Source organism: Trachurus japonicus, chromosome 24 (genome assembly GCF_045865225.1).
Source record: "Trachurus japonicus isolate A0001 chromosome 24, Traja_1.0".
Classification (NCBI taxonomy): Eukaryota; Metazoa; Chordata; class Actinopteri; order Carangiformes; family Carangidae; genus Trachurus; species Trachurus japonicus.
The window spans coordinates 22,216,861-22,244,020 of record NC_140930.1 but is presented as its reverse complement, the minus strand read 5'-3'; the positions used below and the strand labels follow the sequence as shown (position 1 = coordinate 22,244,020).

Below are 27,160 nucleotides of genomic sequence, written 5' to 3'. Positions count from 1 at the left end.
AGGCTGAAACAGGATACTTGGTGAGATTAATTACCAAGATAGGCCATGATAATGCCATTTAAATGGGAAAGTAATTAAAGTGCACCTTCCATGAAAATTATTCATTGCTGACGGATTGGGTGACAGACAAATCAGGAGGCATTTACAGAAAAAGCTACAGGTTAAGTGCTCTGAGCTGCTGCTCTGAGACCACCACAGTTTTATTGCAGCTGTTGAATCTCGCTGCTTTGCCCGGCTCTCATCAAATTACTGCGAAGCATGTGGAGCAGGAGGGTTGGTGAAAAGAATGGGCTCCCAGGTAACGTAAAACCGGGGACAAATGCTACAAAGGAGGATCCGCTTAACTAGAAAATTACACTGGCTGGCACTGGTCAGTGGGGACTCCTCACAATCAATCAATCCTTCTGTTTAAGGCCACCACGGCAGATTAAAACACAAAGAGGGGCAGATCAATGGCCTTATTGTTCCCAAAGTGTTACTTTCACAAATGCACTGAATTATATACATTTAGTGGTGATAAAGTGTCAATAAAGCGGTTGTATAAATTAACAGTAATTTGCACCCATGGTCAAATAATAATTTAAAGCTATAGCTTAAAGGTAGATGGCTGTGTATTTTCTGATTATTGGCTCTGTTGTTACTAAAGCTCCAGAGGCAGGCCTGGGGATATAAAACTGCATTGATTGTTTGTTTTTTTTTGTTTTTAAAACACAAGTATCACCACTTTAAATAAAACCATGGAAAAGCATTAAAAAAGGACTTGATCATTGGTGATGAAGAACTAAATAATCATCAAACAATGCAACTAACTTTGCTATTCTCCTTTCTGAACTCTGAGACCCCAAACTGTTGGAGGACTGTGACTGAAGCAGTCAAACTGAATATTTGTTTCTTGTGCAATGCGAGGGGCAGGGTGGATCAAACTAAAATGCTTAGCTCACATTCTTGTGTGGCTCAGTGTCTTTTTTTCTTCCCTTCTCTTTTGCACTGATCGCACTAAAGGGAATAGCCTGTTGTTCTCTTTGAATGTAGAAGTAGGTTTGTACTTGTGGGGGACTATAACATCATCCTGCATTCACAGCGCTGCACGACAAACAAAGCAAGGAAAGGCTAAAAATACACACAGTCAGGCTGATTTCTGAATTCCTCCGATGTAAGATGTAGGAAACTTGCAAATAACATAAAGGCTGATATACAATTCAATATTATGACTATGTCCTTTCAAATGGTTTGGAATGATGACCACAGCATTCTTAGCTTTTGACACAATCCAGTCAAAGTCACCGCAGCCTGAAGCTCCCTCCACATATTCGTCCTGTTATGGAAATGCGACCTAAGTCAGTGCTGCTGCTTTCAATTTTGTCCAGTGAAAAAAAAGATGCTTCAGGCGAGTGAGTGAAACACGGTAGATATTGCATATGCAACAATGGTTCTATCATTGTTGGACGACAATCAAATGTTACTCTCCTGATGTTGTTATTGCCATTCAGATGTCTGGGGAACACTGGAGGAACAATCTGACAGAGCTATAGCAGAGGGGTGGGAGTGTTGTTTGCTGTGGGATTGTGGGACTGACACAGGGAGATGGTCAGATATGGGACATTTAAGGGGCTGTGAACAACAAGTCATGTAACATCCATATGTGCACTGCAATGTGGGAGGGCGTGGCCATTTAAATGTTTTTTTAAAGATGTATTTTCAGGCTTAGACAGGATTTATGTAACTTTGTGACTTCACAACGAAGCAGTCTCTGCTGTCAGCCATGTCCCAATCCACCCTTGTAGGATTGGGACATGCCAATTGCCTATTGCGCCCTGAGAGAACAGATGAGTGTAACCCTAACCCTACACTGAGTTTGATAAAACCCTGGGAAATTGTCAAACATGGGACCATTAAGTAGCCCTTAACAGCAAATAAATTATCATCAAACACCTCTATATGTTTATCATAATGCAGCTGTTTCCATAAAGTGACAAAGAAGGACATTATAAATGATGGTGGTCAATATGTTGTTTTTATATAATTACATGTTTACTTTTTTAATGACAGGCGTGGCATTCTTTGCACTGTGAGACAGTTTGACTCAGTCACCACAGTCTAAATGATGCATCTGGCTACAACTGGTTACAGCCCCTGTTTTCTGCTCTGACTCACCCATGCAGCCTGCGAGTACTGGAGCTCACAGCCCCGACTATTGTGAAAAGTTGCTATCTGACTGTAACAGGCTTTGTGCTGCTGGCTAATACAAGCAGTCAACATTAAAATCAATTTCCACAGGCTCTTCCTTTCGCTCATTATACTGTTTATACCTCTCGCTGATCGCACCTAAACCCCATTTCACTGGTCTCAAGTTGAGTGTGTACACTCAGCATGTACACACACACACACACACACACACACACACACTGACATACACTCAGGTCCTGTAGCCTTTCCCATAACCAATTTCAAATCCTATTTCAGTGCCCTTCTCCACAGTGATTTTTTCCTGGCTCAGAGATGTGAACACCCGCTTGAATAAATATTAATGGTTATTCTATGAGCAGTGCCCACTCACAAGTGTGCTGGAAGAACAAAAGGCCTTGTTTACAAGTGCGCTCGAGGAAAGCTAAAGCACGGAGGGCCCTAGGAGGGTGGCTCTGTGGCACTGTTGACTCACAATGGAGTGCTGATTGAAACGCACTCTTAACTTCCAGTGTATGGCGCGGGCAAAAAGCAACGAAAAAATCCTAAATCTCTATTCAACCGCTGCGAGGACGGAGAAATCAAGCTTACGCATTTGCAGCCTCTACTTAAACTCATTTAAGACAGAGCTGAGGTGTAATTAGGTTTCTGGGAACAATAAGCACTCAGCACCTTGTGCAGCTCCAGCCTCTCGCTCCAGACATTTCCTTTAGTGTAATTAGGGGAGGTGTGAATTCCTCATCAGATGGATCACCATCTGCATTCACACAATGCGTGTTCATTCCCTCAGTCCCCAGCTACGAGCCCATGTTCGCACTGATTATCATGCAAAAGGTGGAGATGGCTGGGATGGAGGAGAGGGCTTCTCCTTTTTTTTAAGTTCTTTCAGTGCTATGGGGCTCCAGTGCCTCGCCACGCAAAGGTTAATCAATTCTGAATGATGAGCCATAAAAGCTTTAATAATGCAGTCATTCTTTAATGAGTGGTCCTGCATGCTTACTCAGGAAGGAGCATTTGTTTTAGGAAGCACCCGACCTTCCAATTACGAAGCGCTCAAGCATTCCTTAACAGCCTGGAGAGCACTGGACACAATGATGGTCCAGTGAGCAGGACAATGAGCCCTGCAGCGTGGAGCTAATGTCTGCTCAAGATGGGAAAGAAGAAGGAAGAGGAGGGAACGGCATCGCAAGACCATCAATAACAACCCAAAGCTGATTATTGACCTGCCACACAACCTCATAGAGAGGAAGCTGAGTTTGATGGATGGGCCAACAAAGCATCCAGTATCTGACTGGCTGATTCCGACAGTCAACACTAGTTTGTTTTGAACATGACCTCATCCGGGTAGTTAATCAAGAACAAAAAAAAAATCAAAGTGAATACACCCTCAAATAAAGCTGAGCAATGTGGTTTATAAAGGTCAAAACTCCAGAAACTTTAGAAAGGTACTGAGTGGCTCTTAAGTGGATACTGAACCTCAAAGTTTTTGTAGCCAAATCTACCCAGGAAATGGTCATATGAGTGGTTTTTAAAAGGCCAAGGATTTTGTTGTTTGGTTAGAAAACAAACTAATTCTAGTTCCTGTTTCACAGTCTGGCTTGTGACAGAAATTTGGCAAACCAGTTGGAAAAATTAATCTGGGGTTAGATTTCCATTGGCAAAACACTGATTTTTAATCAACTAAAAAACATCATAAACCTATGCAGACTGTTTTCCTCCTTTCTATTTAATTTATTCTTTTCAATGCTCATGTCTGTATTTTCAGCCTTTATCTAAAAAGTATTATTCTGTCCCAGAACTGTTCTACCATTGAACAGATGGATTGGGTTGCTCTGTCTTAAAGAGCTGCTAACCCTAAAGGAATCTGATTAGTCTCGGTTCCAAAGGAGAGTTTTAATGTTGCGGCATGGTCTCGGTCTCAATACTGTTTCAGATGCTGCTCCGCCCTGAAACCTTAGAAGAAACCTCTTAGAAAAAACCAAGGCCATTAGATAACAAAACTTAATAGAATCGATCAACAAAATTATCGGAGCTCTGATCCACCCAGGCCAATTATTATAGTGTAATAGCAATTAAAATGGTGCCACTTAGTCAAAATTATAAACATGACACCATCTTGGCCAAGCACGCAACTCTCTCACAATAGCTAATGGCTAAACATTCCGCCGGGTTAACAGAGTAATTGTCTGTTGTCGACATGCCAGGTATAATTATCAGTGACTCTACGAGAGCAAGTGTTAATTTTTCCTCTTTTTTTCTGGCTTGTTTCCTGCAGGTCGTCCTCCTGCTGACGTCCTTGTGTCCTTGGCCCTCGGCACAGTCCAGCTCGTGTCACTGTCATGAACCGAGCTTTGTGAAATACATCATCCCTACCAGTGCATCCCACACTCACGCTCAAACCCCTTCTTTCTGTCTTTCTATCCCGCAGATACACACATCTAGTACCCTGACACATTCATGTCAGGGCACTAGATCGAGGTCTGGCACATCTAGTGCACTGACATATTTATGGTACTGTAATACACATGGTAAAAATCGACAACCTATTACAATGTAAGACACGCTTGGCCTTCATCTATGGTTAAAGACAGGTGTAGATGCCAAAGAGCAGAGGTTCCATATCCACCTAAAGCTTCAGCACTCTCTCTGCAACTCTCTTTTAATCCCCATGGTCATTTTGGGCCAGCTGTGTTACATGGATGCTCAAGCATGAAAGAGGAATCTTGTTGGGTGAATCCATAGAAATAATGAATAAAAAAAAGGCTTTAGAGTTTGTCACTGTAAAAAACAGCATTTTAATTATGGTGGTTCCCCTTGAGACTGAGCTGCAAATACAGTAGTAGCTCTTTAGGTACCGCTGGGAGTCTCAATCATCCTGGGCTAATAATGTTTGCCACTGTACCGCTGTGCTGATACACACATTAAAGTAATCTGGGTAATATGCATATTGGAAATATTATGGATCATATCAGATTATGATCATTAATGCTGATGGGGAATCATTACCATAGTGGTTTTTTAAAATTAAACTGTCAATCACCATGTTGCTAATGTCTAATGCTCCGTCAGCTGGAGCAAATACAGTCTCCAATGCTATCATCATATTGCATAACATTAACTGTAAGGTTTGAACAGACTGGGGGGAGCCATGTATTTTCCAACATCAACTTTAGGAAAACACTGCATTCAGTAAGTCACTTTTCTCAATCTCACCTAAAGCTTAACAAATTAACTTCTAAGTTGCCTTGGTCAATAGCATCTGCCAAATGACTAAATGTTTGTTGCTTGTTTAATTCATACTGTAACAAAAAAAGTACAACATCGCCACTATTTATCAGGACTGAATGGAATATAAGGATGAATACTTTTAGCATCTTTGCTAACTACAACTGTTGGGAAGGACAAATTGTCATTACTAACACACATGATTTATCATAAGAGAGCTTTTGGTGTGTTGGTTTGTGCTTTTGATGATTGAAAGAGCAACAGAATGCATTTATTCCTATTTCCAGTCAAATATTAAAATTCTCTACAATACTGAACTATTTTTCTAAACTAAAAGCAATGAAGTCACAAATCATTACACACTACATGCCAAAGCAATCCTCTACAACAAAAACATGTTGAAATCTGGCTTAGCAGGGGATAGGAATAATAAAAAAAAGTGTAGTACACAAACTGAAAGAAACTTGGCAAACATCCACAAAAGCTCAAGAGGATCAACGGCGTCCTATGAAAACATCATCCTTCCAAAGAAATTCATTCACAAAACATTCGCACCACACAAGACGAACACTGAGGTAAAATATTCATCAGCATTAGAAAGAACTCCTTACCTGCTTGACCAGTGGCGATGCTAACTGCTGCAAACAGCCTCTGCGTGCGGCTCAGGTCCGACACCCCGTTGACGGCCTCCACCTCAAAAGTGTAGTTGGCGTGGGCGAGCAGGTCCAAGACGGTCACGTAAGTGTCCACTAATCCTGACTGTGCAGGAGAGTATCCCACGTTGGGGCCACATGGTACACACTCCTCTGGATCCCAGCTGCAGCGCCGGCATATAACCCGGTAGCTGACGTCGTTGCGGCCGCCCGTGTCAGCCGGCGGGCTCCACTCCAGGCTAACGGTGGTCTGGTTGATGTTGTAGACCAGGTTCTGTGGCGCTGAGGGAGGTCCTGTCAGAGGTGGACACGGAAGAAACTGAATTAAATAACTGAGTGCCAAAGAAAGTGACAGCCAAGACTGTGCATTGACTGGATCTGTGCTTTCTCTGTTCTCTGAGAAAGAAGAGGAAGAAAAAAAAACCCACTACGGGACATGCCAGATCTAGCCCTAGAGCCAAACACTGACACTCAATTATAATAAGACTCAGATCCAGAAAAAAAATGGTGCAGGTACACAGAAAGGAAGTCAGCTTTGGCAGGCACCAAGGTCAGTGTAACGAGGCTGTGAAATCAAGCAGTGGAGCCCAGAGTTTCAAAGGAAGAAGCATTTCAAAGTCAGAGTACAACAGTGGCAGAGTGGACCACGGTCACTGGTATATATTCACATACTGTATACTACTGTATATGGAGATTATTATTTATACTTTACCTATCATACTATTACGGTGCACTACTAGGTTCATTATGCACAAATATATTGCACAACCATGTGTAGCATTTTTTATATTAACTCTCCTTTTTTAGTCTTAGTCTTATTCAGTCTCTTCTCATCGTATCATATCCTATTATATTAATTATGAAAAAACAAAAATTTAAATTATTCAACATTTAGATAATTCAGACTTGAAAATAAAAACACCCAGCACAACAATATAACTGGAAACTTGACTAACGGGCAATTCTTTGCAAATTAGTTGTTAGCTAACCCTGCTTCTCTTAGGTTAATTTGGCTTATTAAACAACACAATAAATATAATACATGTGCCAGCTGCATCAGTGGCTGAAGTGTATTTTTTCTAGGATATCATCAAATGTAGAATCAGCGTGATTTCTCATCTCATCACTATCATGACTAATAATTGAATCACTAATTGTATACTGGTGGGTTTCACCAAGCTACAGTCGTAGGCTCCAACCATTATCTGTGGTTGGTCTTGCCGGGCATCACTCAAATTACAGTGAACCAATCAGAAGAGAGGCTCAGAGACTGACACATTATGCACTGTTGTTTCTAGAACTCCATATGTCTTCTTATGGACATTACAACTTAGGTGTGAAACATGTGACCTTTAATATAAAAAAAAAAACAATTAGTGTAGCCATATGGCAGCCTGCTTCCTCATATTTCAATTTTGAAATAACCTAATGCTTTTTAACAGTGTACTCATGCATGCAAATATAGTTGGTGATTCACCCAGATGGACTGAGGGCTTTGTTTACATAGCGACTGTTAACAGCATAAAATCTGCAGCTGCTATGGAAATGACTGAGACATGATTATATAGTCGGACAAATGCTTAGAGATAGGCTGTCTGTGGCTTCTGACTCCCTGCTAAGTCTCCCTGTTCTCCAAAAATATACAACCACCCCCCAGCTGGAGACAGCATCTTTACTGGTTTTCCTTGGAAAGGTATATCATACAGACAGCAGGACACTTAAAAGTTAATGCCTTCCAAAAAAAGACCCAAAGCCTGGCTGAACCCGCAGAATTTATGAACGAGATTTAAATCTGGATTATCACCTTCCTGTAACTGCCATATACAGTTTCACTTGACGTACAATAACAACTAAGCTCTACGGCATCAAACACGAAAACGACTACAGCCCATTTGTCTGTAAACGTTCGCGTAATGGCGTGGAGATTAGCTCATCTCGTAAAAACAGTGACTAACAAATCGCTGCTTTCATCCTTCAGATTCCACTCTGCCGGCTTTTATGATCCATATGTTGATATAAATAAATTCCCCACAACACAGTGAAGATTATATGACTTGTATTCTTTGTGCATTTTGTGGAGAACGTCTTTATTTTTTTGGAGACTTCAGTTGCTCTCAGGAAATATTCTTTGAGGGAATCTCAACTCATTAAATTTGTCACATTAACTAACAAAATAGGTCATGCATATGCATAGAGCCCAAACTTCTATCACACTATTCATTGATACGGCACTTAGTTGTTTTTCCCAGTTCCACCCATTAGAACTGAGGGCTCAGTGGAGACATCCATATTCATGATTATCTGGTAAGATAAGAGACAGACTGTGGACTGGGGAGATGAAAGAGCCACCTGTGGCAGGTGAAGTGGAGAGGAGTGACTGCTGATAGCGCCACTCGACTTCAGCCTTGGCACTGACACTCGACCTGCCGCTCTCAATCTTCCTGCTGGACAAAGGGAAGGTGTTCCTTGACACATAAGCACACGTACAAACATCTAAGTCTGAACGTTGGGGGATCTTTTATTCCTCCATTTCTATGGCCACACTCATAACACTGATAACGCCTCATTTGGCTTGTGCCACTCTCCTTTGGGTCTCAGGTGCCACAGATCAAAGTGGGTGATTTCACAGCAACAAGAGACGGGAGGAAATGAGATTAGACTGTTCTCAGATCTGTGTGTGACCTTTGTTTTCTGTCCTGTTTTTTTTTTCTTTCTTTTCAGGTGCATTCAGGTGTTGTTCGTTCCTTCAAAGAAATCAGTATGTTTCCACATCAGTTTAGTGACTGAACATACACTCTGATGGGGGCTGTGTTCCGCAACTGTCCGTAAGCAAAGACTACAAAGACACACACATACACAAAAAAAAAGAAGAAAAAAAAAACAGTTCTTGGAGAGAGATGAAGGCAGCGCGAGAAAGCTACAGAGCAAACCTTTTACTCATCCACAAGTGTGTCCACTTGTAAACGGCAAACACACTTTTCCCTTCAGATATGGTAAGATGACACATCACACGACCCAGTTTGTTTGAAGCACGCTGAACCCCTCGCTTCCCTTTCTTCTCCTTCTACCTTGGCGTCTCTTTGTTTCTCCGATCAGTCTCCGTCTGAACTCGGGAATACGAAACTCCTCTGCCCCCAATTCACCTGCAGCGCAGATTTGCAGCGCATCCTGAGCCCTCCGCTGTCTGTCTGTCTGTCTGCTCATCCTCATAGCTCAAGGGCTTGTCGTTCTCCCTCTTCCTTTCTACTCTTTTTTCTCTCTCTCTCACTCCCCCACTCTGTCTTATCTTTCGTGTTCGCTCCTCTCACCCCTCCTCCCAGTCAAGTTTCATTTCACGGATTAGCCTGCCAGCCCCCACAGCCTGAAATGTCTCAATCACTTGCTAGCTTCCCTCCAACGCTGCCACTGTGACCAAGCATGTGTGAGCTCGCGCGCGTGTGAGCGTGTGTGAGGGTATTTTTGTTGTGCATAAATATGGAATATATGCATTCACAGTTCAAGTTGGCTGCTGGATCGTTTGCATGCTAACATGGCACAGATTTAAAGTAGAATATGTGATTTTTGTGGAGTAAAAAAAAACACCTTTGGCTGAACTAAGGTATAGCCGCTACATCTAATCATCCAGCATATACTGTAGAAAACATGGTACAGTAGCAGATGGTTTTAGGTCATTTCGCAAGGCACATCTCCACTCTGCGTAGAGTTGTGAGACCTGACTAAATCCGAGCTTAGGAGAGAAGAATCCGGCGCTTATCGGCCTTGAGATGTGCTCAGGGCTGCCTTAACCCTCCGCTGCCTATTAGCAGGCTGGGCTCTAATTGGGGAACTGTGGGGAGAGGGGCGGCAGGGGTGAGTGGTATTCAAATCGCCCATGAGGTAATCCTCGCTCTACAAATGTGTGTTGTGACCTCATGACCTGGTCTCTAATGATGTGGCTGCAGCAGAACCTGTGTGAGGGGAAGCCATGCTGAAGAAGAGGAGGAGGAGGAGGAGGAGGAGGAGGAGGAGAGCTTGAAGACTTTTTTTCATCTTCTTCTTTTTTTTTAGCTGAAGGGCTTCAGACTGCTGTTGTCATTATAACTCAAATTTCAATACAACTTCTGCACCAATTCAATATTGGATTTGCCCCTCGCACAAGATGTGCGCTGCAATCGGAAATTCAATTTCTCTGGAGAGTGTATGATGGGAAGGAAAATAATAAAATAACTAAGTGAGCCATCTCTTAGAATAGACTTTGTTAGAACAATGCACACAATTTTGTGCGCTTCAGCTGCATTAGCTTAGAGCATTGTTGATGAAAGCATTGTGCTGCGTGGTGCTAGGCCTCTTTTGTCGTGTCAGTGAAACAATCGGTCTTAGAACAATGATCAAAGCCGTGTTGAGTGTGATGTCTTAATATAAACTCTTAGTTGTCCTTGTATGCGGCTCCTGTTTGCACTTTATCTAATTACAGTATGGGTAAGAAATGTTGATGACCATGACTGGGTCAAAGAGATTGTACGTTTTGATCAGCAGAATTTCCAATTATCACCTCCAGTCTTGTTCTCAGTTGAGAAATAGCTTTCCAGTAAAAGGTTCCTATCTTACACGTCTTTGTGTTTTTTTTTTTTAACTTTTTGATATCAAGAAGAAGGAATACAGGTTATAACTCAGATAAACCAAATTCTGCAAGGCTAGATGATGGACTCGGCTGCATGGCTGAGGCTGTGACATCACAACGTTACAGAAGTCCTAACAGCTCATTAAAGGCTCAGCTTCTAAATAAAGGCTGTGTGTATTTCTCGGTGGACTAAGGCGTTGATACTTTCACAGAAGAACCTAGAGTGGCTTTATCATTGGAAAAACATGGAAATCTACCTTTATACAATATGGGACCTTTAAATTCTTGACGGTGCTCACAGCTCACACTGTCATTACAGTGAGTCAACAGTCTGACAATGAATGCTTCCAAAAGTATTGAAAATAATCCAATATTTTCCACTAACAGATCTTACCATGGGTTCTGATTAGGGTTGGTTGATGTCTACAGAACTGGCATGTGAAAATTCAGTGGAACTTATAGAGTGACAATAAAAACTGAAGGGAAGGGCCTCGGCATTGTGCCCGCTGTCAGCCATTGGTGTTCCCTACTTCTGGTATCGCCAGCCTCTACATTCTGCTGCTCGCTTCCACTCCCCCAGCCACTTGAGGTTGGATGGACCCTCTGACGGATATCAACTTGTTGAGGTGGCACATTTTTAGGGAGAAGGGGAGGTGGGGGGTGGGGAGGGGTGGGGGGGTTGTTCTGGGCGGAGGAGACGACCACTCACAACTGCTCTACTCAGCCCCCTTTGCTTGCACCAGCACTGCTCACAGCTGTTGCATGATTGATGTCCACTCCCCAACCTGTCAACAGCTCCACTCTGGTGCCGGGGCTCTCGGTGAAAATGCCTCCTCATAGCCGTTCCCTGTATGTATCTCATTTTCTCACAACTTTGCATATGAATGGCACGGACAAACATTCACCAGACAAAGGAATTTCTCCTGTCCACCCCCTCTCAACACGTAGCACTTGGGAAACAATGTATTTGTAACTGTGTTTTTTTTTTTTTTTTTGGAACTTCTTCCCTCATCTTTATTCAGCACGGATTTGGCTTTTCATGTCCCCACATTACATCTTCATCTCATTTCCTCTCAAATCCTCATAGACATATTCTTAATCTCTGTGTGCCAGAGATCCATCTCACTGTTTTGCTAAGGCCTACAATATGGTAGCTTTACAAACCCATATTTAAAAAAAAACCTGTCAATCAAGCTATTTGTTCAGGCAGTGCAAATTCATTTTCAATTACTATTCTTTCCTGGTCTGGGTAAGGCTTGAAAAAAAAAAGGAAATCACAGTGACTATTGGTCACACCGACTTAATCCAGCAATGAATGTGAAAATGCACGTACAGAAATTGCACCGAGGAGGATGGAGGAAGCTATTCATACAAGTTAAAAATACATATTTACATATAATGGTATGGGGTCGTGAAGTATAGACCTGAAGTTAATGAAAATGAATAATGGAAAGTGTGCATTAGCCAGCTTCAGTAATTACTGCGCTACTTGGCCAAGGTGATTACCCAGAAGGGAACAGCCAGAGGACACCGCGAAGAAGAGGGAACTTTTCTCCTCGTCTAACCGCTGCATGTGTGTCCTTCCCTTGATCAGCGCGAGACGTCGGAGAGCAGCATTAACATCCGATTAGGATGGTTGGAGAAGTGAGTAATGGACCTGTCTTTTAAAATAAGATCAGTACGGTTGCCTGTGTGTCGCGCGGCGAGATCGGTGGTTTTGTGGTCAGTGGCAGCCCTCAGCTTTGCTTAGCCTGGGCTCTGTCCTTATTTGTGCCAGTCGGGTGATGTGAATGCAGTTAAACAGACAGATCTTGGCTCCTAAAGGAACTTTAACACCAACAAATAGAGCTCACTCATTTCCCTAATGAGACACTGGTCACTTTTGAATTTTACAACCCTCCCCGTCTGCTAATTACAACAAGCTTAATCAGACACTAGAAGCAATATTATGTCACTTGTTTGTTTGATAACGTGACACTTCAGTTTTCTGGAGTCACTTGACTTGACATTTGGAATCCTGACTAAAGGTCAGCTCATGGTTTGTGCTCAGCCGGAGATAGATTCAGACTGCAGACGCATTCCACACATGCGGACTAGAAAACATGATGTGACCTGGTGACGGCCAGAAGTGTTCCCTTGTTGTTCGCAGCACATGTAGTGTGTGAAGCGTCCAGTTTACTTGTCTGGCACATGTGCAGTCAGTATGCTGACAGTGTGCACATGCAGTCTGAGTCTGAGAGGGCCAAGAGGCAGAATACAAAAGCTGATATTTCAATAGGATAAAAATCAAAAACACAGGTTAGTTTCAGTAATTAAAATAAAACATCTATTGGATGATTAGTCTTATCTTATACAAAGCTAATTGTGCATTATTAAATTACATTATTAATAGAGTATTGCACATGAATAAATAGAGGTGTGAGGTGAATAGCTGTATGAATAAGTGATTATTCCAGCTGCATGAATAAAAAAGGATGCTAATGATATCTTCGAGCTATACAAAGAAAATCAAAGTAAAAAGTGTGTCTCACCTGGGATTCTGTCTTTCAGCACGGAGTAAATAACGTAATGTGTTTTGTCAGCACTTAGATTAACACTGACTAGTCACAAGTGAAGGGACTGCTTCATAGTTGTGTCGCAACAACAACTTTTTCTACCTTAAATCAAACTGTCATCCTGTTGTCTACCAACAGGAAATTGGCCATGGCTGGATTGACACAATGCAGGGGGATGGGAGCTGGGGGTAAATTTAGCTTTGGGCCCCTATTGATCCCCCTCCACCACCACCACCACCACTACCACCCCACGCCGCCCTGATCCGCACTCGGCCAACGCTTTTAGTATTACCTGCTATTCAATCAATCAAAACAAACCAGTTGACACCCAATAAACCTTTCAGGCTTTTCTGGAGCAGCTACAGTCACAGCAGCCGCAGAATGACATATGCTAATGGGCTACCACCACAGCAGTGGTGAGCTGAGCTGATGATTCCTGGTTTCATTTGTTTGTTGTTGACACTGTGCTCCCACCAGGGTCCACTTCTGTTTGTCTTTTTTATTCCTTTTTTTTTAAGTAGAGGTCCATAATTTAATAATTTAAAATGGTAGATCTGCCTTTTCCTTTGATGCTCCTAACTCATGGAATATTCTCCAACATACTCTGGGGCTGGAGAATATTCCTACTCTTGCTGATTTTAAACGTATGGTGTCTGACCTTTGTAAATCATCCTGCAACTGTTATTCAATGTAATTGTATTTATGTTCTGCTGCTGCTTGTAAACTCGTCGTCCCTGTAAATGAGGGAAACCTCAGTGACCAACGAGTTAAAATAAAGGTTTAAATAAAATAAATAAAATAATTTCCTTTGTACATTGAATTGTGGGACAGTTATCATCATTACTCAAATGATTGGTCTTTGCATTTTAAGTTGCCATAGGGGACCCACTATAGCTTCAAACTAGAGTATAAGTATATAGTATGTAGCACAGGAGTAAAAAGGAAATTGTGGGCAGTTTGGGTATGAACCACTACTGATATTATATTCATTCAACATTACTTTCAAATGTATCAAGCATGGGGCTAAAATGCAAAATAGGAGGCTGGTGTTTTGAAGATAGATAATGGTTGTGGAAAAGCAAAGCTCATTAATAACAGGAGATAGACAACTTTCTTACACAAGATATAATCTGATTCTGAACTTTTTCCCCCCCTTGCATCCCTTTATCTCACCCTGTGTTTTAATTAAATCTTTTTCTCCTGTTAATATACAATTTCTTATATCACAAAAGCCCACAAGCACCAGAAATATAGTTACTTTTGCAGAAGAGTGGAAAAACCATTAAATATGGCAAACATTTAATTCTGTCAAATAATTCATAACGAACACACGCACACATACACACATCTGGCAGCACGAACACACCTGTGCACTGCGGATAAATGGGAATGGCTCTAGGGCAAAGCAAGAGACAGAGATGTTTACCATAAGTAACAAACACATCAAACCCAAATTCCAATCCATATAATCCTCTCTTTCATTTTGATTTAATGCACAGACAACCCAATGCAGCCCTATAAAATTATGCTACTTGCATAATATTTCAGCCTCTCTGTGTCACACACACACACACACACATACACATTAGAGATTCTGACTTGGCCTACTTTGGGTCTTGAGGGAAAAAAAGCGGCACCACCACTCAGGATGTGAACCAGGCGTGCTTATTTTTCCATATGCATCTGCTTTATGTGTTTGTGTGTTGTTTTAATCAACAGAAAATGGTACAAAATAGATGACCACAGTCTGAAATATGAATGTATCTGATCTTCTTAATAGAGACATAAGGAAAAAAAAGTGTATATCCCACAGCCGTGAGCCAGCGGGCCAATCCCAGCAGTCCTGTGATACATTATCAGCCAGACACACAGATAAGGTGTGCAGATTGTGTTTAGGGGTGCTGTTGACCTACAGATAAAGCAGGGTGCTAACGCTGCTGTGTGCCACTACCTGTGCACATTGCGTGTTAGCTAAAGGCCATGGAGAAGAAAACAAAACATCCTTAAGATAAAAATATGTTGTGTTGTATGTTTGGTAATGGGTTTGGAAGCAAATGGGCCTTACCCGTCAGACTGAACCCCCACCCTCACTCACCCTCCTCCGGGGCCTGTGTAAATAAGCCATCGATGGCTGTCACATAACTGTTATACTAGCCAGGGCAAATGAAGACACAGGGTGCTGCCTGGGCTGCTGCTGCTGCTGACTGTAATTGCAATCTTTCAGACGGGAAATGGCAAATTGCTCCTCTCATCATTAGCAACCAGCTAAGACAGAAAACAGACATGCAAGCCTGCAAACATAATTATAATGACATACTGGGAGGCAGACGAACTGCTGGGGAACACATCTGGGGCTTTCATGAGACCACGGCAGACTGACTGAACAGGTCTGGCCAGGGGAACCTAAAAGCTTGTGTGTGTATGTGTATGTTTTTTTCCCAGCTCACATGTGCGACTGTTTAAATTCAGATCCTGGCAAGTGGTCCGCGCTGTGTTTACCTAGCAACGGCATGGCAGACTTACTGGTGCAGGCCACAGATGGAGGGTCAGAGAGCGCTCGGTAGTAGCCGTCCTCGCAGTCGCAGCGCCAGGAGCCCTCCCGGTCGTTGAAGCTGTGCGCCGGACAACGAGAGCACTGAAGGTCCTGGGAGGAGGACTTGTAGAAACCACGACCGCATGCTGTGGGAGGAAGAAAATAACAGGATAAGGCCGCAGGAAAGAAAGGAAGGCAAAGACAAAAACACCAACCTATAAACTGTGTTTGCACAAACAGTATCGTCTGGAATCTGATGCAATTCATCAGTCAAAACCAAATCTCTAACAAACGGTTGTTATGTTTCAGGCTTCTTAAATAATATATAATTATATCACTGCATCTTGTCTTTCATGTGTAGGACATGCTGCATCTAGGTTTTACAGTCCATGTGCACTAACCAAGGCAGTGACACAAGGCGATGTCTCAGCAACAAATAGGTAAATAAATACATGGAAAACAGGAAATATGAACTCTAGATTCAAGGTTTCATTTTTTTCACATGCCAAGTTGGATAAAGGTTGGAAATATTGCAGGAAATGTCTTAAATATTTGATAATATTAAAGAAAACCGCCACTAAATTCAAGAGATTCCTCTGAAATCTCCCAGCAGTGTTTCTCCAGCGAGGCCCAGCTGAGCCGGGTTCATACAGGACTGTGTCTGCTGATGATCTCAGCGGTTACAACAAAATCACTGAATGTCTCGGGGTGATATTAGTCCTGCGCAAACACAGTCTGAGAGCGTCTTTCGCTTCACACCTGAATTCTGATTACAAGCAGGGCATGACAGAACAAACCATTTTGTTCCCATCTCGAAGCAGCTGCAGCGATTCCAATGAAGCCGTCCCCCTCAGGCTTCATCAAGCAGGCTCAGCCACGTCAAAAAGCATACACCCAGGGAGAAACTACCAGCTCCCATTTTGGAGAGAGGACATAACGCTGCTATTTTTATTCTGATGAATCCTCTGGTCAAAAAAAAAGGGAGGGGGGGGCAGCTTTGTTTATAACAAGTCTTATCTCGAGAGGAAACATTCTTCTGCAGAGCACACAGATAAGAGCGCACATCCACCACAGCCACATGAATCATTTCCACATTTTACCTTTGACCATGAATGTACACAAACACAAGACTGATATGACTGATCAGGAAAGACTATGAAACTAATGACTAAGACAGAAAGAAATGACTGACCTCTGATTCACAGAAATCTCACACTGAATCACAAGCATTTTAAAGTTAATGGTTAAATGAAAATGAAACTGTGACGAGCCTAAAATATCCTGTATTTTACATTTTTTCCCGTTTTCGTTGAAATGTTGATCCATAAGCAGATCCATTTGTGGCTGTGATTGGCTGACAGTTTTTGTTAAATGATCAATTAATTTTTACAGTCACAGATAAACAGAGAAACCTGAGCAACCAGTGCAATGTTGGATGGTGGTTTCTGAGGCTGTGTGTATTTTTTTTAGAGCTTTAACACTTAACGAGTATTAATATAAACATGTTTTATAAGCAAACAGCACTTGGACATCTTCATTTGTCGAATACTGGAACTTTAAATATCAGCATAACAAGGAGTAAAATGGGTTTTGTCTTTTCTAGCCTTGAAGTCAGCAGCTCCACAGTGACCAGCCATGTGTGTGTGTGTGTGTGTGTGTGTGTGTGTGTGTGTGTGAGAGACAGAGCTATGTAAGCCTGATGCAAAACTGTAATCTAGGCTGCATGATTATTTTAAAACACTAAATAGCCCCTCATACAAACTATCAAATCATACTAAAAATACATTTTTCATGAGCCACTGGAGGGAAGTGAGCAATGATTTTCATCATTTCTCGCCATTACTCTCTCTCTGTGTCTCTCTCCAGCTCCTGTGCTGCTGTTTTTTATTTCATGTAATGTGACCACCACCTCTTGTGACAGGTCAGAGATAAGAGGCGTAGAGGAATCCAAGATTTCTCATTTTAACACTTCCAGAGCAGCATGAAGAGGAAGCCGAGGATCAGGGTATTCCCATTTCAGCTACAACAAAGCCCTGCCATTCTCCATTTATCGCCCTGCCACAGCTTCATGAAACAAGAACTTTTTTTTTTTTAAACCAAGAGGAAAAGACTCATGATTTTATCTCTAATCTTCCTTTACCTGTTCCTTGAAGTAGTAATTGAAAACAGAGCCAGGAGGAGCAGCAGTCCTGAATGCTGACCAGGCAGAACACACAAAGCCCACACGTGCTTTATTTAGGTTTTTTTTTTTTTTTTTTTTTTATGACTGTATGTGCAGTCCTGATGAGCGATAATGTTGGACAAACACTGAGGTAAACCATGTCTGTCTGCAGTATCTGATACGTGTGTAAACAATCCCCCATGGATGCTGATAATGACACTGAAGGGCTTTCTCCAGCAGGTTAAAGATTGGCTGCATCCCTGTTTAAGACACTGCTTTCTCCCACCATGTCGTGCTGTTTAAACATTCTGATAAGCCATCGAGTCTGTTTGCCTTTGGGCTTCTGAGAGCGCATCTGCTGGGTGGCCGATGTGCAGAGGAGGAAAAGGGAAAGGGTCTGGCAGGCTACTGCAGCCACCACTTCAGCAAACCAGAGGGTCCACACAGTGCAGATTAAGATGAATGCACAGTCTGGGAGGGGAGAGCTTTCAGAAATAAATACTTGGAGGAATATTTACACTTTTTCCAACTTCATTCATAGCCAGTTGTTGGTGACTCCAACTTTTTCCTCACAAACCAAAACTTTACTGTAGAACTCAGAGGCGCTACTTGTGAACAGGCAAGGCAGGCAACTGCTTGGGGCCCCGAGCCATTAGGGGGCCCCCGAGGGTCGGGGCCCGAGGGCAGTTTTATCGACAGAAATATCTCAAAATGCGCTACCCGCAGTGACCGCACCCCCCTCCCCGTATCGTCGTATAGCGTCGATTTGCAATGACATCGCAGTAGGAAACCCCCCTAACGGGGCCCCATGTCATTCTCCGGACCTGATCCCAGCTAACGTCAACCTGTATGATGCACCTTATCACTGGGAGTTTCTAATGAAGCCGAGGGAAAAAGAAGAGTCCACCTGGGAGCAAGACGAGAAGAAAAAAGAGGCTGAAGTAAAAATGAATGCAAGACAGTGGTGGTAAGTGGAGCAGAGTGTAACGTGAACAGTAAATAACTGTTGAACAAATGCTAATAGTCTAATGTTAGCTTCAGACCAGTGGTGACCAGTTAGCGAGTGGGACTGCACTGGACTGAGGGACTCGGTGCGTGCGGTTCTGGTGCTCCACTCGGTTACGGTCGTTAAGTGACAAAAAAAAAAGAGCAAGGTTAACTTAACGTTATCTGCTGGCCTCCTTGGCAGCAAGTAACAACACTATTAACTTGCTAGCTAGCAGGGTGACATAGTAAAGCTATGTTACAGTATTGAAGTGAGTAGCCTATTATTATTATAATAATATGAAAGTGTAATATATTGGTGCTATGAAAGCTATGCCCAAGGAAAACATTTAAAAATCACTCTCTTATCTCTCCTCAGGATTATTATTTAGGTTTCTGACAGCAGCAAATCAGAAGGACAAAGTGCCCCCTCCCAGTGCTGACAGTGAAAACTGTAAGTGTATTGTCATAAAGAATCTTTAGAGGGCATGGTATGTTATCAATTAAAGTAAAACTGTCTTTTGTTTTTTTGTCATATCAGTTGAACGTCCACCTCCAGTGAGACAGCAACACCTGCCCATCATGAAGACGACATGTCACCAGCTTACACCATAACTGGACATTTGGAATAAAAAAAGTTTAAATTTCATACATTTTTTGTTGGTGTTCGATTATTTATAAAATTATGGTGATAAACACTGGTTGGAGGGCCCCCTGGGGATTTTTGCTTAGGGCCCCAGCAGACTCTAAAATCGCCTCTGGTAGAACTAGGCTACATTTTATTTTTACCTGAATTTGAGATGATAATTTCATCTTGACTCATATACTCGGTTAAACATAATTAAACCACTACACATACACACACACATACACACACACATTTTTTCTCCTATTCAGTGTCATGCCCTGCCAGACCTCTCTCATTCGCATTAGAGCCTGTTTACTAACCCCAGCATTAGTAGCTTGATTTGCAGTTAGCTGGCAGGTGGGCCTAGATAGCCTATCACATTAAACCTCCATTTAGGTAGTAGTCATATTTGGAGTGACTTATTTGTTACCTTGCAACGGTAAAAAAAGAAAAAAGGCAATGTAACAGTTAGCTAGTTTGTCAGGCTGCCTGTGTTTCACGCTCCACTGGGCTTTGTGGAAATGACTTGCACTTGTCCTTTAATTTGTGCTCAGAAGCAAAACCCAGTTCATTTCCATCACTTCTTCAGTGACGGCTCATGTGTTCATCGGCGCGTCCGCTCGGCTTTGGCACCCACAAATGTTTACAGAAGCAACAAGGCGGCAAATGAGGCCTCAATAATCGAATGTCTGTATGACACGGGCACCTAAGTGTTTCTGCAGCTCAACCAAACCACTGGCAGCGCATTGAGTGACAAGTACAAACACGGCCTTCACGGCCCAGCATTCCTGTCCCACAGACTGCACACTGACTCGCTGCCGGCGAGTTCCCAGTTCTACTGGCACCAGATGCTGAAAAGACACTCCTTTAGTCTGAGACAGCGAGATGTGGTTGATAGTGAGCGAGAGGCTCTCTGTCAGCTGTCCCCGCAGCAAGACTCTACTTCTGGATGGAAATATCTACAAAGCAATTATACCAGGTCTGTTTACCCAGTAGCCTCTTAACTGACAAAGTGACTGACACCTTACTGGCAAACACTGACGCACAAACATGTTAAAACATTGTGCAAACCCCTCAGACTCAACACAACGTGCGGTGACTCTGACAAGAGGGCTCACGCACGATCACATGTGTTGTTGCATTTGAAAGAAGGAAGTGTGTAAGTGTGAAAAAAATGGCTCCATTTATATCGAAGCCTGGTCTTCTTCAGGCACAGATAAAGAGCAACTAATGGCTTGGCGCTTGTTGACACGGGCCCCGTTAAAAAAGGCTCGGAAGCAGACACAACAGCCGGCTTATTTACAATGCGGAGAAATTAGTCTGCCCCTTGGAGAAGTGGGCTGAGGTTAAGCAGAGACAAAACAAAAGAAAAACACAAGTCTTAACATTCCAGCCAGCTCCTCGGAAAAGCTACACAACAGGCATCTGTAATTTCCCTTCCAGTGGTCAAACACTTTCCTTCAGTGATGCGTGGGGAGGGTGGGGTGTGCTGGGGTCGGGGTGGGGTGGGGAGATGGGGAGGGAGCTGCAGTCAGCAATTTTATAAAGAGATAGGATAGAGGAGCCTCAGAAAGGAGAGAGAGAGAGAGGGAAAGAGGTCTTGGGAGTAGTGGGATAGAGATAATCAAACGCTCCTGTGACTGTAGTGTCTCAATCACAGGGCACACTGGCCCGGAGAATAAAACAAAGTCTCCTAATCTTATGCAGACATACACACAGACACACACACACACACACTACACAAAAACAGGGAGGAAAACGGATTTCGGTATGTTTGTAAGATCTTGGTTTATTTCTCTTTCCTCCAAGCTGAGCTTCTTAACATTCTTGAATTACATCCAATTCCTCTCACGCTTTGGCAGTGTCATGACACTCTGGGTGAGGGACAGAGAGACAGAGAGGGAGGGAGGGGAGAGGTAGGGTGGGGTGTGGTGGGGGGGGGCTCCGTATGCGGCAGCTTGACATATCCCTCCCTGGCCAAAATAGAAAATAATTATTATCCTTGTCTGAGAGTGACACCATGGCACTTTTTCCCCTTCTCTCTCAGTTAAGCTTTGCATTTGCTGACAGATAGGATTTCAAATTTGGCCTTTTCATTTTTCTCTCTTTTTCATTATATTAGTATTTCTCTGCATTTCTGCTTTTTGTTATTATGAAATAGATAAAGTAGAAAAAGGCAGGAAATGCAAGGGAGAGAGAGAGGGACGGGGGGGTGGGGGGTTGAGAGGCAGCAAAGGGCACAAGCTGGATCCAATCCACTGCTAGACCGGGGTCGGGACTCAGCCTTGTTTGTGGTGTGTTCACTGGCAGGTGGGACACAGGGGCACTCGGAGTTTTCTCATTTTCTGTGTGTTTTGCTGGGCTGCTGGTTAATAATGTACAGGACTAACCAAGACACATCCACAGCACAAAGAATCTAAAACCGCTAAGGCTTGAGCATGACCAATAAATGCACAATGCATCAAAGAGCTGCAAGTAAAATGTTTCATAACAGACCATAAATGACATATTGTGTTGCTACAGAGATCACACCACCGTCACTTTGACATATTTTCCTGTGAAATTGAAATGGAAAAAAAAAACACTGAAATCAGGACATCTCAATCTCGATATCTGCCAAACATGTTTTGCACACCGTCGAGTCCTGCTGTGCAGATGAACTATCCAGGTGCCCATGTGGTGGCACAATCTTAATGTTGTGCCTTTGATAACAGATTTGATTTCCAATCAGCCCTGTTTGATTTCTGTGTACTTTTCCATTCAATTCAATAGGCCAAGTTGGTGAAACGGATCAAGTATCGAGATCTGTCAACAGCCGGGTCTGATCAAGAATACAACCTGTGAATCTGAATCCGATGATTCTGACAAACAACTGAACGGTTTATTCAGCTCCATCGCGCCTGTTGCTTCTTGCCCTCGCTGTCTCTCCCACAGCATCATATTGGCTGCTGTCCTTTTCCTCCTCCTCTAGCTCTCCTACATCTCTCTCTTCATTAGCTGCAGCGATCCCTCTCTGACCCACTCGTGCCGCTTCAGCTGCCACAGCAGTTCCGGTTGAGGTCTGGAAATATTCAAAACTAATTAACCGGATAGCTAATCACAGTGATTGGACTGTTCAGCTTTGTGACGTGTGTGCTTGTTTTCTATCACACCAATAACTCGTCAGGATGAATGTCTGAAAATATTGTTTCAAATCATATTGAAGGAGGAAAGATTCAGCATTTAAAGACTTGACATTAAAGGTGCTATGTGTCACTTTTTTCTGCTGTCGTACATGGTTTCTTACAGGAAGTCCCTATTGATCTCTTTCACAACAATGGTTACTTTCAAAGAGCATGATGAGGCAACTTTGCAATTAAGACTAAAGGATAGAAAACACGCTCTGACTACTGCAGTGAATCACTATGACAAATAACTATTATAAGATGAAGTTAGCTGGTTAAAGCCGACATTAGCTTTGTAGCAAGCATGAGCTAATTAATATTGACCTGTAGCTATGTTAGCCGCATGTTAATATTATACACCAGGTTATTCATAATGTTTTGTAAAAGTTTAGTTAATTAACTGTAAACATCTTAATAATGTACTTCTGCTAAAGGAAAAAAAAAAGTTTTCATTATTTATTGGTTATAATGCTGTTATTTTACTGGTCTGGCTCACTAAAGATCAAATTGCGCTGTATGTGGCCCCTGAATTAAAATGTGTTTGACAACCCTTATATGCACATTTGGCTTTAACAAATAAATAAATGTATGAGAAACAGTTACTTTAGCTATCAGGAAGTAAACTGTTGTTTTAATATTCAAAGTAAAACTCAGGTGAGATTAACAAAAAACCTCTGACAAATACCAGTCTTCAAAAAAAAAACTACACATTGAGTGTGTTTGCTTGCTTACAACCCACAAATCCAATCAAGGTTACAATCCTTATTACTACTCAGCACAGAGGGGACTGGCCCGTCCAAGCAGGGCAGCTGGGATATTGAGTTTCTCCCCATCTGTCTCAATATTGCTGCAGACGGGGGTCAGAGCGAGCCGCAGTGTGGGAATGTGGGAGATTCCCTCTGCCAGAGCCAGAACGAGACTGACTAGTGTGGGCCTTTCTGTCTCCACGGTCGTAGCATGATGAGTCCTGTCAGGGCCGGGCCTCCTCCCCTTCTCGGGCTGCCCTCCCGTCCAGCCTGATTATGTGTTAAATCCGCCCATGTGTCGGGATGGATGTGGAAAGAATGCACGCTGAAGGGAGCCGAGCGGTGCTGCTAGACCCGGAGAGAGCAGCCTGGAGATAGCACCCCATTAGAGTGATAAAAGAGGCAGAGGGAGGAGAGCAGCCGACAGGACCAACATGCAGGCCCCCGTCGCTGATGAATGCCAGGTGGAGCGGGTCAAGCGTGATAAAGGAAACAGTTTATTTTCTTATTTCCCACCAAAAAAAACAGAACAAAAAAAGACCACTGCTTTCCATAAAAACGCTTGCCATCCAATCGGGAAACGTCTTTATAAATACGGTCTCTAAACACAGACATGGTACAATGTGGCTGACGGCTGGTGTTTTCCTAAGTTACTTCCTCCTCGTGTCTTTTCCTCCATCGGATTCTGATTCTGACACCCGGTGCTCAGCTGCCCTCCAGGGGGTTCACTATTATTTGAAACGTTCTTGTATATTATTTTTCAGTTGTCAGTTACAGAGAGATTATAGAGTTTAGCTACCGAGACTAAAATGCTACTTACAATACATTATTTGTGTCAAGCTCCAAACCTGGAAGCTTGACTTATAAATATTTTACCAAATTTTTCTTTTTAAAGAAGCAAACTTTTCAGTTGGATTTCCAATATGCAGAGGCCACAACTGCCCCAGGCCCTCAGCAGCCTCAATGTGTGTCAGCTAGTAGTGCTAATTTGGGAATATGGACCATATAACACGACAGTGACAGGGACCTAAAAGTGGGTCTTCCTCGTTGAGCCCTGGCTTGAGAGGGGCCTGTGTCAAAATCTAGTTTCAAGACCTTGATTTTCAAGTTGTACACATGGTACTTTTTATTTCCCTGGCAATTCTAGCATGGAATCAGCCCTCCACTCATTGTCAAGAGAAATAGAAGAACGGGGAAGTGACCGGCTCCAGCAGCTATTTCTCTCACTACTTTGCTGATTAAACTGTTTGTGCCCATGTGTTAAATGTTGCAGCTTGAAACCAAACCAACGCCCAATGTCAAAGTGTCACGGGCGCAGTTCTGCTGGTAGAGAGAGAACCGTCCCCGCCATCCAGTGCTACCTGTGAAAAAACAAAGCCATTTTCTCCCTCAGTCTTGTCTGATCACTTCTATTATGCTGCAATCCACTGTTAATACTGCCATAAACATCCTCTGTCAGCTATTTCAAAATGCCCCCGTGTTTAGTTGGATGTTCAGACAACCATGAAATGCTATTTAAAAACCCAACTCCTGCGTTGTGTTTTTCAGTTTTACTTTCAGGGCATACGATTAGGACCATGACCGTGCCTCACGATTATAGAGAAGGATGTCAATAGCTCACACAGAGCTTATTTCTTATGCATTAATGTAGCCTCAGGCGTATGCGTGTTGCTTTTATTAGATGTGACTTATGTTCTTTGCCTCAATAAATTGGCCCTGGTGTGGACATTCATCAGGCTGTGTTTACTGGCATTTTATGCATGCTGAACTATGGCTGCATCGCTTTTATGGAGTAAAGCCTGCTGGTGTTTTCCCCTGCAATGCAAGAGGCACTACATCTTGTGAGTAATTTCAGAGCCACACGGGCGGGCAGACCTGGGGAAAAAAAAAAAAAAAAAAGAAACTAGCCAAGTATATTTCTTCAACTTGAAAGGCCAAAGAACAGCTCCGCTGATCTCATCTTGAAGGTGATGTGTGGACTTTTTGTTGCTGCAAGCAAGGTTTTTTTGTTTGTTTGTTTTTGAGAAATTTTGCATGCCTTGTATTATTCCCCCCGCCGGTGAGGGCAATTTCAAAAATCACACTCGTTCTTTATCTTTCTTTTCCAGACTCTAATCCTTCCTCTGAATACCAGGATTCTTTTTCAGATTCAAAATCTTTTCTAGGATAACATGCTACTAGTTCCTATAGCCTACGATCGCTCACCTCGATACCTCAGCATTGCTGATTGATGTGATATGCATGCCTACCGATATGCTAGAGTGCAAAACCATACAGTGTAAATAAAAGATAGTCTTTGTGGTATCACCCTTTTCTAAAGGGCCGTTTTAAAGCTAGAAGTGGGCTACTCTATTGTTGCCATCTTGGTAATGCCTGACCCCGCCCCTAATGGTAAACTGTGCAAAGAGGAGGAGCCTGTGTGGAGCTGAGACTATGGTCGATGTCGGCTGGTGGTGAGCATTTAAACCCTTGATAAAAAGTACACTTGTGAGTTATGTAAAAAATCACCCCTGTACAGTCGTCATGGGAATAAGCTGTAGAGACCAAAAACTGTTTTTGTACCAGGCTGTAAACATGTTTATTCAACTGTACTATTGGATATTTGAACATGAAAGCCTTTGAGGACTGACTCTCTTTTAGAGACAGCTTCAAGTGGTCATTAGAGGAAAAAAATGTTTTGGTTTTTCAGATGTTCCTGCTTCTCTAAAACAGCAAAATACTGACAAATGTACCTGCTGCTGATCGGCTTAGCAGTGTTGTGTTACATTGGTAAAACATAACACTAACACTTGAACATCCCATATTGCAGCTTTACGCATATTGCAAGCTTTCTTACATTTCATCTATAGTTTTACATAAATTAAACTGTATTGAAAGTATTCCCATATTTTCCCCCCAAAAATCCAATTCTTTATACTTAGGATTCATATTCATGTTTTGTTTTTTAGTCTGATCAGAGGAGCAACAAACATAGCAGCAGGTGTGTTTTTTCTTTTCTCCTTATAGCACATTGCACTGCTCTAATTCTTCTTTCTTTTCTTTTCTACCAATAAAAAGAGGGATGCTCAGAAGATTTTTTTCTGGCCTGCAGACATGTTAATCTCCCACTTATGAGAGGCACGGCGCCTACCTAACTCTGGGACACAGTAGCAGAAAACCACAAAGAAAAGGAAAAGAACCGAGGTGCTGCTGAAAATCTCTTCCTGGGACAGAGATAAGAATTTCTCAATGTCAAACCCCCTTTCAAACAAGCTCATTTTGAACACCAACACCTCCCGTGGGCTTGGGCAGAAGGAGGAGGGGAAGCTGGGCACGGTTACAATGAGGCTAAAGAAGTGTTTTTTTTTTTTTTAAAAGAGGAGTTTTAAACAGTTAAAGAATCTGATGTCATATTGTGCTGGATCCTCCCTTCACCCCACACATATTTGGAATGACTCTGTCTGGCTTGCTGCTGCACTCCACACATTCAGACAATCGGCCCATTCAGCTGAGGTACCTGTGCTTAGCAGGAGATAAGTAGCTTTCCATGAGAAACAAAGACAAGATTAGCATTCCCTTACACTATGTTGGAGGGCATGCAGCTTTGCCCTCTAAGCAAGGAAAGCCCGAAGGAAAACGCAGGTCTGCTCCACTGTGCACAGCAAAGATCAAAGTCAGACGCTGATTAAGTTATACGAAAAAAATTTAAGCTAATGCTCCTGGTGCGACACTAAAAGTAACGCTACAC

General features: G+C 42.7%; 1 protein-coding gene across 7 annotated transcripts in view; it reads right to left on the bottom strand.

Annotated features, from left to right (window-relative positions):
• epha7 (eph receptor A7) overlaps nt 1-27,160 on the bottom strand; it is a 93,262-nt gene that overhangs the window by 52,154 nt on the left and 13,948 nt on the right. For all 7 annotated transcript variants that reach the window (XM_085771558.1, XM_085771559.1, XM_085771561.1 and 4 more), the window contains exons 4-5: nt 15,741-15,896; nt 6,021-6,356 (exon numbers count right to left, since the gene is read on the bottom strand). In XM_085771558.1, the coding sequence (XP_085627684.1) occupies nt 6,021-6,356; nt 15,741-15,896 (492 nt within the window). The remainder of the gene's footprint in view (nt 1-6,020; nt 6,357-15,740; nt 15,897-27,160) is intronic.